At 38.2% G+C, this 19,064-nt stretch overlaps 1 protein-coding gene across 1 annotated transcript in view; it reads left to right on the top strand.

The window, feature by feature from the left end:
- ANTXR1 (ANTXR cell adhesion molecule 1) overlaps positions 1 to 19,064 on the top strand; it is a 215,675-nt gene that overhangs the window by 21,665 nt on the left and 174,946 nt on the right. Inside the window, exons 2-3 of the mRNA XM_025868548.2 lie at positions 3,224 to 3,295; positions 7,979 to 8,050. Coding sequence (XP_025724333.1) covers positions 3,224 to 3,295; positions 7,979 to 8,050 — 144 coding nt within the window. The remainder of the gene's footprint in view (positions 1 to 3,223; positions 3,296 to 7,978; positions 8,051 to 19,064) is intronic.

Here is a 19,064-nt window from a genome sequence, read left to right as displayed (position 1 = left end):
ATGAAGGAGGTATGGGGATGTCCCTTTAATCATTAAGCATCTTACATTACCCCTCAGATAGTACTTGTGCTGGTCATGTGGACCAAAACACAACATTGCATTTCAGAAGAGGGCACAGATGACCAGTGTTAAAGGAAATCTCCTGATTCCAGCGGATAGGAGTTGTAGAATTCTAGATTGGACTATGGCTCATCAATTATGTGGTGCCTCTTGGTGAGGCACTTATGTAGCATTGGGCCCTCACTAGGACCCCCAGGAGCAGACCATCTACCCCATGGCTGGAGGAAAGCAGCCAGGACCAGTCTTTGGGATTTGAAGTATACAACTGAATCCTGTCCAGGAGGATGGCTGGGATTCTAATGAAAGAGGACTTCCAAAGGTTAAAAGCTCGGGGCTAGTATATGGAATTTTGGTGAGCTCTTGGGAGGCTCCCAGCTGCCATTAGGTTTTATTGTTGATGATTAGGTAGTCCCATTTACCAAGGAGCTGTGCTCTAGAGTCATTGACCCATCTGGGAAGGCTCCTCAGGTTCATGTAGGGTCACAGGAATTGGCTGGAGCTGTCTGAGTACCAAACTCAGAGTGTTTATCCAAACGAGGGCAGAAGAGATGGTGTCCAGCTGACAAAATATCAAGAGGCTTCCTTGAGCAATAGAGACTTCTTCTTTCCATGCTCTTCTTTCCTCCGTCGAATAAATGGGTTGATGCTGGAGAGGCAAATATCCTTAAATCCCTCACAGGGGGAACATGAAAAAAAAGTGATTGCAACCCAAGATCAGAGGATAGTGACTGAGAGGTGTACACGGTGCCCTGAGAGCATGGGGCGGGGGCAGTGAGCCCCATCTATGTTGGTCAAAGGCAAGAGGCAGAGACTGCGTTGAGTCTTGAAGAATGAGTAGAAGTTTGCCAGTGTAGACACGGAGTGTCCCAAGTGGCTGGAATATGTATAAAGCCTGAGAGGCCAGAAGAGAAAAGGTCTATTGGAAAAGGTTTATAGTTTTTAAGAGGAAGGATCTCCACCCCCCTCCTCACCCGAATGCCTGGATCCCTTTCCCCATCTGCCCATCTCCTCATGCCCTACTCTGCAGGGCTCTATGCTGCTGCCACAGGAAATTGCTTGTTCTTCCTCAAATGATTGTTTAAATATGTATTTCTGTCTTTACTAGAAGAGTTTGGCGTCTTTCAAATGCTGATTTACTATCCTTTAGGGGATTGCTTGTTCTGATCCTTGGTCTATTTTTCTATTGTTTGCCTTTGTAATATTTACTTGTACCAATTATTTACATATCCTGGACACAAATTTTTTGCCTTTTTTATTTGTTACAGACATCTTCTTTCACTCTTGTCTTTGAACCTGTTTATGGCATCTTTTTTTCATTCAGAATTGTAGATGCTTCAGGTAATCAAAATTATCCTTTTCATTAAAAAAAACCTCCTACTTTCTGTACCTAGCTGAAGAAACCTTCACTAACCTGAGGACATAAAAGTCTCCTTCTATAATTTGCCCAATGGATTTAAAGTTTTGTCTTTCCCATTAGGCTTTAATACATCTAGGGTTACTTTTGGTATGAGACAGTGATCTAATTGGCTTTTTTCGATTAGAAATCCATTGCCACAGCATCATTTATTAAAGGGTTAGTTCTCTGTCCTCAGTTTGAATCACCTTTTTCACTGAATTGCAAGACCCCATGTAGATTGAGGTTTGGGTTCTCTATTCTACCTCATTGGCTCCACGGTTATATTATGTATCGTGCATATGGGGTCATTTTATCTGATAAGACAAGTTTTCCAGCTTTATTATTCTTTTTCACAATTGCCTTGATTACTTTTAGACCTTTAATCTTCATTTCATTTTTAAAGTCAGCTTTTGAGTTCTGCAAAACATACTTTCAGAATTTTTCCTAGATTTATTAAAGTTATAGATGAAGTTGGGGAAAGTGAGATAGCCTTATGATGCGGAGTTTTCACTGTGTGACTGTGACATGTTGTGTCACTTTTGTTCAGGTCAGGCAGACATGTCATTTCTGGATGTGGGGCAGAGAGGAGTGAATTCTCCTTATAGAGATGGAATACACTCGAACAGAATGTGAATTCTTGGGATATTGTACCATGAAAAGGAAGGCACAAAATCTATTGCACAGATTCATTTTAAATATTTATAAAGTAATCTGAAACAAAGAAAAAAATAGCAACAAACAACTCTTTCAAAGTTAAAATTAGGGTAAATGAGTGCATAAAAAATAAAAGTAATCTGAAACCAGTGGAAACTGTACAAAATGTCAGAGAAGGAACAAACTCTTAACCTCAACAACTATTAGAATGACAGGCAGAAATGCAGAGCTCAGCTGACAGGGACCCTCAAGTAAAAGGAAAACAGCATCATAGTTACACAGAAGAAGGGGTTAGAATAGAAAAACCTACTGTGAAGTCACTGCAACAGCTTGAGTATGGGCACTATGGAAAATACTTAGAAGCTGAATTGAAGCAGTAGTAAATGGTATCAGTAAAACGGAAGTCAATCTTGGGAAATAAAGAAGCCCCCTTCCAAATCTAAAATTCTGTAATTCCATACGTCCTAGAGAAAGTGTCCCTCTTTTTTAGGAAAAAGATTCCTTTTTAATATAATGAAAGTCTGTAAAGTTTTTCTTTTTTTAGTTATTATTATGACAAGTTACATTAGATTTTCTTAAATGTTGAACCATCAGTACATTCCTGAAATAAATTCCACGGATTCATTAATTATTATTCTTTTAGATTCCTGCTGGATTTGTTTTGCTAATATTTTATTTAGAAATTTTGCATCTATATTTACAAATGAAGTTTTATTCTTTTTGAGGTGGGAGATTTGTTTATGTTTGTGTGTTCAGGCATCTAGTTTATGCTAATTTCATTTAAATAAATTGGAATTGTTTTTCTTCCCTAATCAGTGAATCATTTAAATAGCACAAACATCATGGTTTTTTTAAAGATTTGAAACTGACCTCCGAATCTGGGTGGGCCCAGGGATTTTTTTTTTTTTTTAGTGCGTTAGTGTGTGGAGTGGGAATGGAAGGTGGAGTGAGTCTAAATACCTTTTCAGATAATTTCCAAAGTTATAGAAGTTTCTGATAATGAGCCCAGTTAATGGATAAATTGAATGTGAAATAATAGAACATAAAGAAAAATGATACAAGGTAAAGAAAAATGAACACCTGATTAAGTAACATCTGCTTTTCTTTTCCTAGATCAGGAAGTGTGCTGCACCACTGGAATGAAATCTATTACTTTGTGGAACAGTTGGCTCATAAATTCATCAGGTGAGAAAGAATGTGTAGTGCTCTGCCATAAGTAAAACTAGCCTATGTTTGTTATTCTCCTAATTACTAGCTTTCTTGGGCATGCTTTTTGACAAAGGTAGACTCTCAGATCTTGGACCAGAGACTTGACTTTGTTTTCATCTTTGCTACATGTTAGAATAACTTTCAGTTCTGTGTTTTTAGGACAAGCCTGATTTGGTTATAAGACCAAAATTTTACCTCTGTCTCTCTTATTGGATTATATATTCTTCTAGAAGGATCATTAACATTTTTTTCACAGTGGACCACTCTGGGCCAGTTGGCTTATTTTAGTTGGACTCATGTGTAAACTGTGTAGAGTGTAAGGTGACCAACTCATCCCAGTCTGCCCAGAACTTTCCTGGCTACAGCACTGAAAATTCTCACATTCTGAGAGCTCTCCTCAGTCCTGAGCAAACCACCATGTTGGTCAGCTGAGCTATGTGTCTTATCAGATAGAATTCTCTGAGCATTCTTTACACCACTTTCCAAGGGAGGACAATGCAGTTTTGAACATCATCACTATAAATATTGCAGAGCCTTGGAGGTCCTACTTTCCAGTAAGTATAGATGCCCACTGGCAAAGGAAAGAAGGCCATTTCACCCTCTTTGGATACAGCCTCCAAGGGATGACAGCTGTGATTGCTTTCGTGGATGTGCTTGAAGCCAGTTGTCAAGGTCTTTGGTGAAATTGTCCTGATCATTGTGAATTCTAAGGCAGCTCCTCTCCTGTGTCATGGCATCTGTAGAGTCTTGCAGCCCATGTGAGTAACCATAAACTTCTTCTTTGAATAATGTTTTCTTTATCTCAGAAGACAGGTTGTCCCCTGAGACCAAAGTAATGACAAACACATTCCCTCCAAATTCAGTTACTGGTCTCTTTCCTGCCTGCCTGATTGGAGGGAAAGGGTTAAGAGGTGTCCTCTCTGCGATGCCAAAAATTGGAAGCTGCAAGCAGGAAGCATCTAAACCCAGATGAATGGGAAAAGCAGATGCTGAGAGGAGAGGAGAGAAGGGGAGATAAGAAGGAAATACATGGGTAGTATTAAAAGCAAAATATCTGAGGGATTTGTAGAAGCTTAGAATTGAAAGCAACAACTTCCCAAGCTATCCTAAGAGGTATTCACTACCCTCAACTTAAATAGCTCTGCTGAGAAACTGCTGTCTTTGGAGGCAAACAGTCCAATAGTTGGACAATTCCAGTTTCCAGAAAAGCCTCTTTGTCATTGAGCCAACATGTCCTTTCCTATACTCTCATCCATTATATCCATTTTATCCTTTGGAGTGCTATAAAACAAATCTGCCTCTAGACACTTGACGGTATCTGTTGTGTCTCTATTTGCTCTTCCGGTCTTCTGTTCTCTCTGAGGACTCTACTGGAAAAGGCTTTGAAGTTAGGCAGATGTGGATTTGAATCCAAGCTCCATTGTGCAACTCTAGCAACTGACTTACCTTGGTTGAACCCTGGTTTGCATGTGAAAATTAGAAGATAAAACATGTGTAAACCAACTAGCCCAGCACCTGGCTTAGAGTGGCCACTCAGCACTTCTCTTTCCCAGTTCATTCAGCAATTCCAGATGCCTCACTATCTGAGTAGCAAAGACACTGAGAAGTAGGGGGTCGGGGTACTTAACCCAATACTTTCATTTTATTGATAAGGAAACTGAGAAGTAGAAAAGTTGACATGGCTTAATGGAGACCACGAGGCACTTGCCTCTGGTTGTCTCCTCTGGCCCTTGTTGGCTATGGACCCCCCCTCAAAGTGTGTCACCAAGATATCACGGTCATGCAAACTGTATTTTGACTGCTGCAGCCCAAGTACCTGTGGTAGCACCTGACACATGGCGCATGCTCACTCAATAGTTTTTAATAAATGGACAGATTTTGAAAAGGAATGAATGATTTTTATTTATTCACTTTAATAAATAGTCTAGGCAGCTGATACTGCAGGGGGGTATTCATTGAATAACAGTGGCCAATGCCAGTACAAATATTACCATTTCCAATTTTAATGGGATCCTGGAAATTTCAAGTTCTTTTATTTGTCTTTATTCTGACCCCCTCCCATTTTCCTAATAATGATGCTGACTCTTCATGATTTCCTTCAAGACCCCAACCCACACCTCTTACCCATCACTTTCAGCAAAGAACTTCACCTCCTATTTCACCAAAAACCCTGGAAATAGCAGAAAAGTGATGTCCTCATGTTCCAGATCTATTCTTAAAAGATGCATGCTTGCCCTTCCCATTGTCTCTGAGATTCAAATATCCCCCCTTTGAAGGTGACCCCTCCATTTTAGTCCATTTATCCCATTGTCTCCAATATCCTCCAGGTCAATTTCTCTCTTGGATTTTTCTCCACCTTTCCTCTGGCTCCATTTCCACATCAATAGACATAAACAAATCTCTCCTGCCCCATGTCTGAAAAAAAAAAAAAAAACCCCAAACAGAAAATAATGAATCTCCTAATTATGTCCCTCTATAGATACTATAGATACCTATTTCTTACTGGTATCTCTTGCTCACTCAAATATCTTTAAAGATTCAGTGTCTCCATATCCGTACTTTTATCATTCATTTCTTGACCTGCTTCCATCTGGTTTCCATCCCACCTCCCACCTGCTGGCTCTCACCAAAGCTCCTAAGTGATGCCCTAGGAGGACAAAGACAGTCTTGCAGTGCTTATTCTGCTGGATACAGGAGCTTCATTGGATTGAGAATTTTCTCTCCTTGAAATTCTCTCCTCCACTGGCTTCTGGTTTCTCCTTTCATCCCACTGACCAGAGCCAGGTCTTTAAATGTTGGTGTTGGTTCTAGCAGTGGCTCACTTCCCTTCTCACTGCTGACTCTGTCTTGGAACAATTCTACTCACATCAGTATGCTGAAAACTTCCAAATTAGGTCTCTTGCCAAGACTCATATACCAAATATACCAATTGCCTCTTGGAACCCTACATTTCTCACATTTCAAATTCATTTTTTCCAGAGCTGAACTCTAAACAAAAGAAGCAGGATAATATATGGTGCTTAAGAACCTAAGTTCCAGAACCAGAAGCTTCATTTTAAGCCCCAGATCCACTACTCTCCCACTCTGTGACCTTGGGGAAATTACTTTATCCTTCAGGGTCTCAATTTCCTTTCGTGGAAAATAGGAATAATAATAGTACTGATCTCATAAAGTTGTTACAAGTTTAATGAGATAATACATGCAAATCACTTACAATAGTGTCTGGCACACTGTAAGCACTTGATAAGATTGACCGTTATTATGTTATTATGATAATTATGATGGTCATTATTATCATTTAGGACATGGTGTTTTGCTGATTAGCAGCAGTGAGGTGGTAACAGGCAGAATGGTGTCATGGACAGAGAGCCCAGGTCTGTTTCAAGATACCAACATTGAATTCTCTATGTACTGCTTGGGCTCTTACCAAGTATTAAACACCATGGTAAGCGTTTCCAAAGATTCATCGGACACATGGTAATGAATGTAGACTTCATCCTGGCGGCAGCAGGAACCATTGGAGATTTTATAGCAGATGAGTGACGGGTCTAATTTATATTTTGGGAAAATAGTTCCGGAAGCAGTGTGAAGAATGAATTAGAACAAAGGATGTTGCCCAGCAAGGTCACCAGCTAGGAAACGATTGCAGTGGTCAGATAGTTGAGGGCAAGGTCCTAAGTGAAGAAATGGAAAAGGGGGCGTTTGAGAAATGTTGGAGGAAGTGGGAACTCTAAAACATGGCGGCCAGATCAGGGAGGGGAAGGTATTGCATTGTGAAGAAACAGGTTCATGCCGTGACAGATGAAGCAGTTGGCCACCCAAAGAGAGCCCAGCAGTCTACTGGTGAATCCACTACACTCTGATAGTCCATCTTTTGTTTTGTTTTGTTTTTAATGTTTGTCTTGTTTTTGTTATTTCTGCCGGTCCATCTTGAAGACAGAGAAATATGTTTGGTCCTCAGCTGAGAGTAGTTCTGTCTCCCAGAGTGTGGATTTTCCATGGACAAAGCTCCCAAGCACTGCCATCTACAAACCATGCCACTGTGTTCATGAATATTGAGAAGTGTAACTACCAAGCGGAGTGGATATTCTTGTGGCCCATCAGCACATTCTTTCCTTATAGGATAACCTCCTTGGGAAACCAAGGTGAAATTAAAAGTGTGGTGATCCTGCTTTCAGAGCAAAGGGAATTCATAGTATGATCTTAATGGCTGATGGCATCCAACTGCAACAAGCTCAACCACTCTCCACGTTAGCATCCACCCAACTGCCATGGGGACGCCATCCAATCTTATCTATTGGGGTCCCCCTTCTATAAACACTATGCAGACCAGTCCTCTTCTGGGGACATGTCTCTTCAGACAGAGCACAGGGCAGTGATGAATTTTAGCTTTTGTACTTGTAATCTACCCTTACTGAGCAGTGGGGTCAAATCAGAGGCAGCCTCCAGGAAGACAATGCAGGTCTTGCCTTTGGTCCACAGCTTTGAGTCTGCTGCTGGCTAAAGACTTGCAGCACCAGCTGTGGAGGCCCTCTTTGATTTGAAGGGCCTCAGCTTCCACAGCCGTGATACAAAAAGGAGAACAGAGAGGACGACCAGAAGAAAATGGCATTCCACAGTCTTTTTATCTGCCCTAATGGAATTTCTTTTCCTTTCCAGCCCACAGCTCAGAATGTCCTTTATTGTCTTCTCTACTCGAGGCACAACCCTAATGAAGCTAACAGAAGACAGGTAAGGATGCTCGCCTTCCCTGTGCCTCAGTCAGTTGAGCGTCTGCCTTCGGCTCCGGTCATGGTCCCAGGGTCCTGGGATTGAGTCCCACATCAGGCTCCCTGCTCAGCGGGGAGCCTACTTCTCCCTCTCCCTCTGCCTGCCACTCCCTCTGCTTGTGCTCTCTCTCTCTCTGGCAAATAAATAAAATCTTTAAAAAAGAAAAAAAAAGCCCACCTTTTCTTGAGTAGTTTGGATATTTGTACCCTAGTCCTGGCCCTGTCAGTCATTTTAATCTTATAGTTCTCTTTTCACTTAAGCCTTGAACTTTGCACATTGACCCATCTGCTAGTTTACTCTGTGATGACTGATGGAATTCCCTGATGTTGGTGAAATTCTGTAAATGACTAAATCACATTAAGGTAAAACTTATATTTGATTGGCAACTCGGTCTGCTAACTTGGAGCAAAATGGGGGCAAGCCAAATTTTGGGGGGATTCTATTTTCTTTTATTTAAATTAGATTTATTTTGTGGATTAAGATTTCAGAGATATAATAAGCATACTGTGAGAGAAGTAAGAACTTGAAATATTATCATACATAATTACTAGGGCAGGGACTAGAAAGGGAGGGTGTACGGGACCACGGAATAAAAGGAAATTTGAATCAGGTGTGGAAAAGTGTTGTTGACATAAAAGGATGACTTAGACCTAGCTGAACAAAAATATTATTTTGGATTTTACCACTTACCCATGAAAGCTAGCAAAAATCGAGACATGCCATTTGTTCATAGTTAGGATGGTGTATTGGGAGTGGAGGTAACAGTTTTCCTGAGTTAAGGACTCTGTCCACTTTTTACAAAATGCTATGGTAGGTGGGGGCCAGGGGTGGGGACACATGTGGGACTGTTGGCAGACTTGCGTATGGACACATAAGGAAAAGGAAAGGAGGAGGGGCAAGCACAGGGAGGACAGGGAGACTTTCTTCTTCTAGAGAGCAGAGGAGGACCAACAAGATGGAGTAAGGTTTCCTGGATTTTGCACCAACACAGCAAATCTGAGCTAGTCCCCATTTTTCTCCACGTTTTTGTTTCCTGTGTGTAACAAAAAGAATACTCTGTACCATATAGAAGTTTCCAAGTCCTGTTTCTCCTTTAGCAGTATCTTTTATTCACACATGCCATTTGCGATGCACAGAAACCCCATTTTAAAAACAGGGGTTTCTCATTTCCTATTAACAGAAGTAGAAACTGAGGCCATATCATGTTCCTAAGGATGCCAAGCAGAACCCACACTAGATGCAGGCTCCACATTCTTGCCATTGTACCTTGCTGCCTTCTGTTATTACACAGAGAATCATAAAGCCCGGGAAAGTTATGAGACTTTCCTTCAATATTGGCCAAGGATTTTAAGAAGCTCTGAGACAGTGTCTCTGGCTTATGGGCTATATGGAAGATTCCTCCTCTCTCTGTCTTTACATGATGACATCCTTTATGCAGAGATGCCTTTTCTTCCGAGAAAACCTTCTCTTCCATTCTTCACATCCTCCTACAACCCAGGCTGCCCAGTGCTGCTTCTTGCTGACTCCATTCGTTGCGTGCTTGAGTTTGGCCCAGAGACCTAGATCTCACATCCCTTGTGGGTATTTTGTGTGCTACTGCTCACGGCCTCTGGGAAATGGGGAGGGCAGAGGGGGTCACGGATTTATAAACACTGTTAAAATGCCAAGGCTTTCAGACTCATTTTGGTTATGCTAATTCAAATTAGTCATCTGAATCAGACTTTGAATATATTGTTTTATGCCTTAACTTCACTACTCCTGGTTTCCCGTACCAAGGAGAAGACAGAGATTAGAATCTCCACTTTGCGGGAAGCAGTATTCAATATTTAAGGGCTAAATATGCATCAAACAGCCAAAAATGCCTTGCTAAAGGCTGTATGGGTTTCACATGGTGACTGCTTGGCCTTACCTCTGGGTCAGCTGGCAAAGCATGAATAATTTACTGACACTTCCCCAACCTTCTCAGCCCGGGAGAAATGTGGACGAGCCTTCCATCTCCGAAATACTTTCTCATGATATTGGCTAAAAGAATTAGGCTTTCAGAACTTCCAAGCTGGTACTATTTCTGAAAGATATGACTTCCAGTGTTTTAGTTGGTCACAGGAATTTTTATGTTTTTCTCCATATCTCATTTGATCTTCACAATATCCCTATAAGAGAGTAAAACATGCATTATTATATGGATGTAATAAGTGAGGACACAGTGTAAGTTAAAAAAAGGTGTTCAAAAACAGGACATGAATTCACAGAGACTCGTTTCAACAAGAGCAAAAGATTGTGGGTAAACCAAAAGAAATACTATCAAAGGAATATTTGCATCCAGCTCTTGGGACCAAATCCACATAAAGAAAACCATGGGAAGCTTGAAGAAATAGAACAGAAAATAAATATGGTGTGTTGAGATGTAGTAAAGGAATTACAATCAGAATAATAATACTTACCATCTGTGTCTTTTATCTGCTAAGTACCTTATGTATCATTTCTCATGTATCCCCATATAACCATTATAATTTTAATTTCCAATGGGGTCTCATTGTGTTATATGGAATATGCCATTTTTCGCTAACTGGCTTTCAAGATTTTTTTCTTTATCTTTAGCTCTCAGCAGGTTGGCTAGGACCTATCTAGGCATGGTTTTCTTTGAGTTTATCCTATTTTGGCTTTGCTGAGCTTCTTGAATCCATAAATTTGTCTTTCACCAAATTTGAGGCATTTGCAGCCATATTTCTAAACTATTTTTTCGGCACTAGTCATTTTCTCCTCTCTTTCTGGGATTCCAATGACACAGATTTAGACCTTTTGGTATGATTCCATATGTGCCTGAAGGTCTGCTCAATTATTTTCCAATCTTTCCTCTTTCTGTTTTTCAGATTAGATCATCTCTATTGATCTATCTTCATGTTCACTGACTCCTTCCTCTGCCAACCCCATCCTGCCACTGAGCTCATCCATTGAATTTTTTATTGCAGATCCTCTGATTTTCAGTCCTAAAATATCTATTTTGTTCTTTTTAAAATTTTTATTCCTCTGCTGAGGTCATCTGTCTTTCCATTTATTTCAAGTGTATTTACCTTTACCTCATGGAGCATAGTTATAAGATAAATATATAAATATTTAAATATATATGTAAATATACAGTATATAATAAGATATAACATAAAATTAAATATATTTTATATAATATAATTAAATATATAATGAGATTACATATGAGATGAATATATTGGATTAACTATATGTAATGTAATTATAGTAGAGTATATAGAAATATAATAGATAATACTAGTAGAAATATAGTAGAAGTGTAATATATAAATACTATAAAATAAATTCATAGAGCATATTTATATGCTTTAAATTCTTTGCCTGGCAATTCCATAAGCTCAGGATTGGCATCTTAATTACCTTCTCTCATGAGAATTGGTCACATTTTCTAGGTGTTGGTACATCGAGTAATTTTAGAATATATCCTAGAAGTTTTTAATACTAGGTTGTTCAGACATCTTCAAATCCTCTGGAGAATATTAATCTTTCTTCTCTACTTGAACTAGGTTCAGACCACAAGTTCTATCTCTTCTGTGGGTGGTGGTTTTTATTTCAGTTCAGTTTTGAAAGCCTTTGCTAAGCTGCTTTGAGTCTGTCCTATGCATGTGCAGCTCAGAGATGAGCCTGGGACTTACACAGCTTCACAGAAGTACTGGGACCCCTTTCTCCAGTTCCCTATCCTGCAGGATTCCCCACACACTATGTTTCCCACTAAGGCTGCCCTTTGCAAGTCCGCTAGCAAGAAGAATGATGTTTCTCTTGGAGTTTGGCCACTACGTTGCTTTGTGCCGTTCTCTACTGAGGTCACCCATGGGAAAGGCAGAAGTAATCAAAGATAAATGAAAGTGGGGATTCTCTCCACATTCTTTGAACCCCAACGGCTCCCTTTCCCAGGGGCCTGAGATATGGTAACCTTCCAGGCCACTACCATGTGACAGACCCACCCTCAGTTTAAAGCCCTGAAAGAAAAGAGGGGGGGAAATGTGGAATCCATCCTTGTCTGGGTTACTTCTCAGGTTTTAACTACCCTGCCCAACTCATCTGCTTTGTTTACTTTTTAGAGTCCTTATGTGTTGACCTTTTTTTTTTTTTGTCCGGAGTTTGTCTAATAATCACCAGGAGAGATAGCCAGTAGCAAGTTTACTCCATCTTGCCTATTACTTCCATTTTATAGATAAGGGACACTGAGAATCTGAGTTCAGAGAACTTGCAACGGTCAAATAACAAAAATGGGAGAATTAGTATTCTGATTCTGGTTTCTGGGTTTGGTCCAACTCATGTGTTCTGCATTATATCATGTTGCTCTTCCAAGATTTCTTAGCTTCATCAGTTTGCAAAACAGTTGACAAATTGTAACACATTTTCAGGTTTCTTCATCAGCATAATAAAGGATCCAATGTTAATTTAAGTACTGTTAGGATACATTATGTTAGTATTAACTACTGCATATGATTCCCTGAGTACTCCCTGGATAGTCTTTTTCCTGGTCTTACTTTAAATACTTCAGATATTTCATCATTTGGAAATGAGATCATCTCAAGGAAGTCCAACTCTTCCTTTAAAAGAAATCAAGAATAGATATTCAATTTAATCAAATGAATTTTTGGCATCTATTAAGATGATATTTTTTTCTTTGACCTACTAACACAGTGAAATGCATTAAAAAGATTTTTTAATATTGGATCATTCTTGCACTTCTGGTTACACTTGTTTGTCATATATTATTATTTTAATGTAGAGTTGAACTCTTTTCTGCATTTTATTCAGAAATTTAGCATCAGTATTCATAATTATGATTGGACTGCTATTGTCCTTTTTATGACTACTTTTACCTATAGTATTTTTATATATTTTTTTTTACATGTAGATCATTACTTCTAGAAATTAGTCTCATGTAAGGTATAGGGCCAAGATCCATCCTTTTCTTCGAAGACCTTAGCCAGTTTTTCCATCATTTGCTGAATAATCATTTACTGTCAATTTGAAAAATTATACTCTTTCATAGACTTGGATCCATTGCTGTGTTTTCTGTGCTGATACACTGCATTCCTGTCTGTTCCTAGCTAGGGCCACACTATTTTTATTAGTTTTGGCATCTGGAAGACCAGTCCTTCTTCACTTCTGATCTTGAGTGAAAATCCCCCTGGTCTTTAGTAGTTTGTTTTGTTTTTTTTTCCCCCTACCATGGTCATTTTAAATAATTTATTTAATGTACCACAATATTCTTGGGATTTCACTTGAATTGTATGGAAAGTGCAGAATCACCTTAGCAAAATGGCATTGCAGTTTTACTGTACATATTTTCTTATTTAAGGAAATAATCCCTTCACTCATGTCTCTTACTAAGGTTTTGTTGTTTTCTTCAAATCAATCTCATACAGTGTTCATCAAGTTTTTTCCTAGGCATTTTTAAGTTTTCCTTCCATTGTGAATGAGTTTTCTCTGTTGTATTTTCTAAATTACTGGTTTATATAATTTCTACTTTTAAAATTTATTGATTTGGGGGGCACCCGGGTGGCTCAGTCAGTTAAGTATCTGCCTTCAGCTCAGGTCATGATACCAGGGTCCTGGGATCAAGCCCTGCATCGGGCTTCCTGCTCAGTGGAGAGTCTGCTTCTCCCTCTCTTTCTGCCCCTCCCCCTCCACTCCTGCTCGGTCTCTTGCTTTCTCTCTCTCTCTCTCTCTCAAATAAATAAAATTTTTAAAAATCTTAAAATTTATTAATTTTTGTTGGTGGACTAGTATGTGATTAAATTTTATCATCCATGAATGTTGGACAATAAAGAAATATATTGATTAAATTTATCAAACATCTTATGTTTTTGTTTACTTGATCTGTGAAGACAGTGAGGTATTTTTTAAACTTTCCACCATAACTGTTTTATGTGAATCTCCAACACACTGCTTTATAATTTATGCCATGTTGTTTAGTTCACATGGATTCTCATTATGGACTATACTCCTAATCAATATAAAATAACCTTTCTGTTACCTTTCATGATTTTTAAGTCCTTTGTCAAAAAAATATTATGAACTTAAATTTCTAAAAATATTTTCCTGCTGTATCTGTGTCCACTCCTTTATCTTTTACCATTCTTTGATATTCTAATTTTCCACCAATGATTTGAAAAAGTATAATTTCATTTTTATTCTAGTAACAGTTCCCAATGAATTTTGCTTGTCTTTATAATGGCAAGAATTAAGTAGTATCATTTATTCTCCTTGTTGAATTTTTTAAGAATTATTTGCATTATGTCTCATAAGTACACACACGTACATATACATATTTCCTTTCTAGCACTTGAAGTTTTTATTTTATTTATTTTTTAATTTCTTAGTTGGCTGAGTCTTTTTTCAGGTAAAATTTTACTGAAAGGTATGTGAATATTAAAATTTGTAAGGCTGAACTTATTTGAGAATTGTTGTTATTCACCTCCAGGTAAATATTTTAATTGAATATAAAATTCTTATACCCTGACTATCTTTTCCTCTAAATTTACTGGAAAATGACACAGTGTCGCCTTGTATATATTCTATTCTCTATTGCATACAGAAAAATGCCAATTTAGTACATTTCTCCTTTGTGAGTAGCCTGTTTTCTCCTTCTGGATACTTGTAAAAATAATTTCCTTGTCCTTGGTATTAAAAAAATTAAGTCAAGAGAATATATCTAGGTGTGGATTCCTTCATTGATTTTGTATAATACTTTGTATAGGGTTTGAGCCTTTCCATCTGATAGCAAATACATTAAGCCTAAGAAATATTTTTCTATTACTTCTTTTATTATTCCTTTTCTTCTGTCCATTTGATTCCTAAATCCATTCCAAACTCTTTTTTATATTCTAAGTTCTTGCTCTTATTTTTTAACCTTTATCATTTTTCTTTGAGTTCTTGGAGAATGTTACACTCTTGTCCTGTAATTCACCAATGTTTAATTATTTTGTTTGTATTCAACTTACTATTTGCAGCTTCTGTTGAAATTTTTTACTGTGATAAAATATACACACCATAAAACTTATCATTTTAACCATTTTTAAGCATACAGTTCAGTAGCTTCACATTGCACAACAATCACATACTAGCCATCTCCAGAACTTCTTCATCATCCCAAACTAAAACTGCCCCCAGCCCCTGGTAACCTCTATTCTACTTTCTGTCTCTATGGATTTGTTTATTCTAGGTACCTCATATAAGTGGAATTATATAATATTTGTTCTTTTGTATCTGGCTTATTTCACTTAGCATGTTTCCAAGGTCCATCCGTGTTGTAGCATATGTCAGAATTTCATTCCTTATTTAAGGCAGAATAATATTCCCTTCTATGTATACACCACAATTTGTCTATCCATTCATCTGTCAGTGGACATTTGGGTTAGTTTCTGGGGTCTTTTGTAGGTTTTTTTTTTTAAATAACAGTCATTCTAATGGATGTGAAATGGTATTTCATTGTGGTTTCGATTTGTGTTTCCCTAATTGTTGGTGATATTGAGCATCTTTTCATGTGCTCATTGGCACATTTGTGTATCTTTTTTGGAGAAATATCTATTCAAGTCCTTTGCCCATTTTTTAATTAGGTTGTTTTTATTGTAGTTGTTAAATTCTAAGAGTTCTTTATATATTCTGGGTAGTAATCCCTTATTAGCTATATGATTTGCAAATATTTTCTCCCACTTTGTGGATTACTTTTTCCCTCTGTTAATAGTGCCCTTTGATGAACAAAAGTTTTACTTTTGATGAGTCCAATTTATCTATTTTGTTATTTGTTGCCCACACTTTTGGTGTCATCTCCCAAGAAATAATTGCCAAATCCAACCACTTGAAGCTTTTCCTCTATGATTTTTCTAAGAGTTTTCTAATTTCAACTCTCACAGTTAGGTCCTTGATCCACTTGAAGTTAATTTTTGTATTAGCTTTTAAAAAGGGCCCAACTTCATCCTATTGTAAGTGGTTATCCAGCTTTTCCAGCCCACCTATTAAAAAGATTGTCTTATCCCCATTAAATGGTTAGCACCCTTCTTGAAAATTCTCGACCATACATGCAAAGTTTTCTTTCTGAGCCCTCTATACATCTATCCTTATCCTAGTACCACTCTATTTTGATTAGAGTGACTTTGTAATAAGTTTTGAAACCAGGAAGTGTGAGTCTTCCAACTCTAGTCCTTTTTCAAGAGTGTTTTGGCTATTTGGTGTCCCTGGAGATTCCATATAAATGTTAGGATAAGTTTTTCTATTTCTGAAGAAAAAAAAAAGCCAGTGGGATTTTGATAGGGATTGCATTGAATCTATAGATCACTTTGGGTAATATTGTCATCTTAACAATTTTAAGTCTTCTGATTCATGAATAAAGGCTGTCTTTTCACTTATTTATGCTTTTTAAAATTTCTTTCATCTTTCATTTATTGTTTTCAGTGCCATTGCGTTTTTTAACTGACAGATAATACCTTTCAACCCTATGAATATTTTTCTTATCCTAAATTTTTCCTTTTGTGTCTGTGTGTGGCACCCTGCTGTTGTGTTAGAGATGGAATGTCTTCATCATGAATATGAATTGCAATTGCTTTATGTGCTCCCTATTTTTTATAAGAGTTTGCTTCAAAGGGGAAATTTTCTCAAATTCCTCAAATTGGTCCTCTTCTTCCCAACTTCTGAGATTTTCCTTAACATAGTGACTCAAAAAAGGAACAACTAAGTTTTTCAGTATTGGGATTTGGGGTGAGTTCTGTCAGGGATCACGAAAAATCTTTGTTGAAAATGTAAAGATCCCAGGCTAAGGACTGTGGGAAAATTTAGATGTAGTATAATTTTTGCTGAGAAATGGTAGAGACCTAGTAGTGTGTCCAAGGTAAGGAGGAAGCTGAAGCCAAAAGAAGATGGTCAGGTGTAGGTGCTGGATCGCTGTGTTAAGAAATGAACCCACCACCAACCCTGGACTTTTCTCCTCATGTCCTAGAATTACAGGCTGCTAGGTCCTTCCTCAGCCTGATCTCAGCAGCTATGCTTCTCACAGGAATTATCCCAAGTGTCTGGCATGTATATGGCACTCTTACCTATTTTCCAGCAGGGAAAAACATTTTCCCCTATTATAGTAGTTTTAGCTGTTTCTATAGCATTATGGAGAAAAAAGGGGAAGTTAAACTATGTGGACCCAGATCACTGTTTTCACCTGGAAATCTTGCCCTACTTCTAAACTTTGCAAGTTTAAAAAAACAAAGCATAACAGAGCAACCATGAGTCAAAGAATTATTATGTCTTATCCAACCCTCTCCCTGGCCTCATTTTACTGCTAAGGAAAATTATTCTCAGAGAGATAGAATTGTTTGCCCAAGTTCATACAAGTTGTCAGGGGGTGGTAGAACTTTTTTTAACTCACAAAGTTAAAAATTTTAAATCTAGTGATTTTTTTTTTCTATTGCATTACTTAGTCGACCCTATTTCCTGCTTCTATATGCATGCTGCTGTTTTTGTTTCTTATCTGGGGAATACTAAAATGGAAGCAACCACTATGTATATGTGCAAATGCATAAGTACACATACTTTTTGTCTATATACGATCTTTTATTTATGGCTTATAATGTACCAATAACCTAGAATACTTTTCTCAACTATAATAAGAGAAAATTAATAATACCTACCTTGTAAGATTGTTATGAGAATTGTTTATTATATGTATTATGTAGATGGTGATACTGAGTCAAAGAAGGCACAAAGCCACTCTGCTGTAAAAGTGCAAAAATTTGCATTTGAACCCAGGTATGATGGCCCCAGGGTCCACACTTTTAATCACTATCCTATAGGGTTTCCCATAACTTTACAATTATATACAGTTTTTAGTTAAAAACAAATCCTATCATCCACAATTCACCACCCCAAACCCTCAGACTTCCAGAAAACACTTCTCTGAAAGCATATATCCTCTACACATTTTATCTTCAGGACTTTTAACAACTTCAGCTTGGAAACACTCCGCACAAAGAGGTAAAGAGGTAGCATCAGCATTTCACAGATGGGGTTAAGAGGTTAAGTATCTTGCCTATTGCTTAAGGAGTTGGAGTGAAAGCCAAGAATGCTTGGCTCAAACTGCTGAGTGGAAACCAAGAGACCACACTTCTCCATCCCTCTCAGTCATCCTTTGGTTGGGTTGAGAGTGTGGTTTTGCCATTAGTGTCACAAGGGAAAATGACATATTCTGAACACATCGCTTGATTCCTGGAGCAGAATGATTACAGGCTGTCATTACCAAGAGACATAATTCTAAAAGCCTTTTCTAAATTTAAAAATAACAAGAGAGGAAATGAATCTTCAGATACTTGGTGTTTGAAAGAACCTGGATTTGTTCCATTTTTAGGTACTGTTTATTTAGGTACAAGAAGATTTGATGGCAAACTTAAGAGAAATGTTGGGAAGCATGTGTTTATTCTCTTGTCCTGTTGACTGAGGGAATATCCTGGGGTCTGGGTCCATGGGAAAGTTTCTTACCTCTCTATGCCGGCTTCTTCATCTATAAAATGAATAGAAGGATAGTCCCTACCTCATAGAACTGTTGGAAAGATCAATAATGCCGGGTACGCAGGAATTCAGCAATTCAGAGAGTCCCCAGCTCTCCATGGCTCACATCCTTCTCCAAAGTTTTTAACATTTGGCCAGTCTATCCCTAAGTAGAGTGGATATAGGTAGAAAATACTGCTTTGGCATGAGACCAGAGAAAAGTTATTTTTCCCTTTGTGTAATGGTTCTAGCGAGACTCCTTCAGACAGACGCACACAGGCAATGTCTCTAGAGGAAGTTTGTTGAAGGGCTCCTTATACTGAGTCTCAATGATGGTAAAAAGAACCCAACTTCCCAACTTGAGGCAATTCTGCTGTTCTGGGAGCAGACTGATTTGTGACAGTAGCGTGGTCCCATACTTCTCATGCTCTTCCTCTGGGGATAC

This window comes from Callorhinus ursinus, unplaced genomic scaffold (assembly GCF_003265705.2).
Source record: "Callorhinus ursinus isolate GAN/ISIS: 27379988/994484 unplaced genomic scaffold, GSC_fseal_2.0 scaffold10, whole genome shotgun sequence".
Taxonomy (NCBI): Eukaryota; Metazoa; Chordata; class Mammalia; order Carnivora; family Otariidae; genus Callorhinus; species Callorhinus ursinus.
Note: the sequence above shows the minus strand (reverse complement) of the source record. Positions and strands in the feature narration are given on the sequence as shown.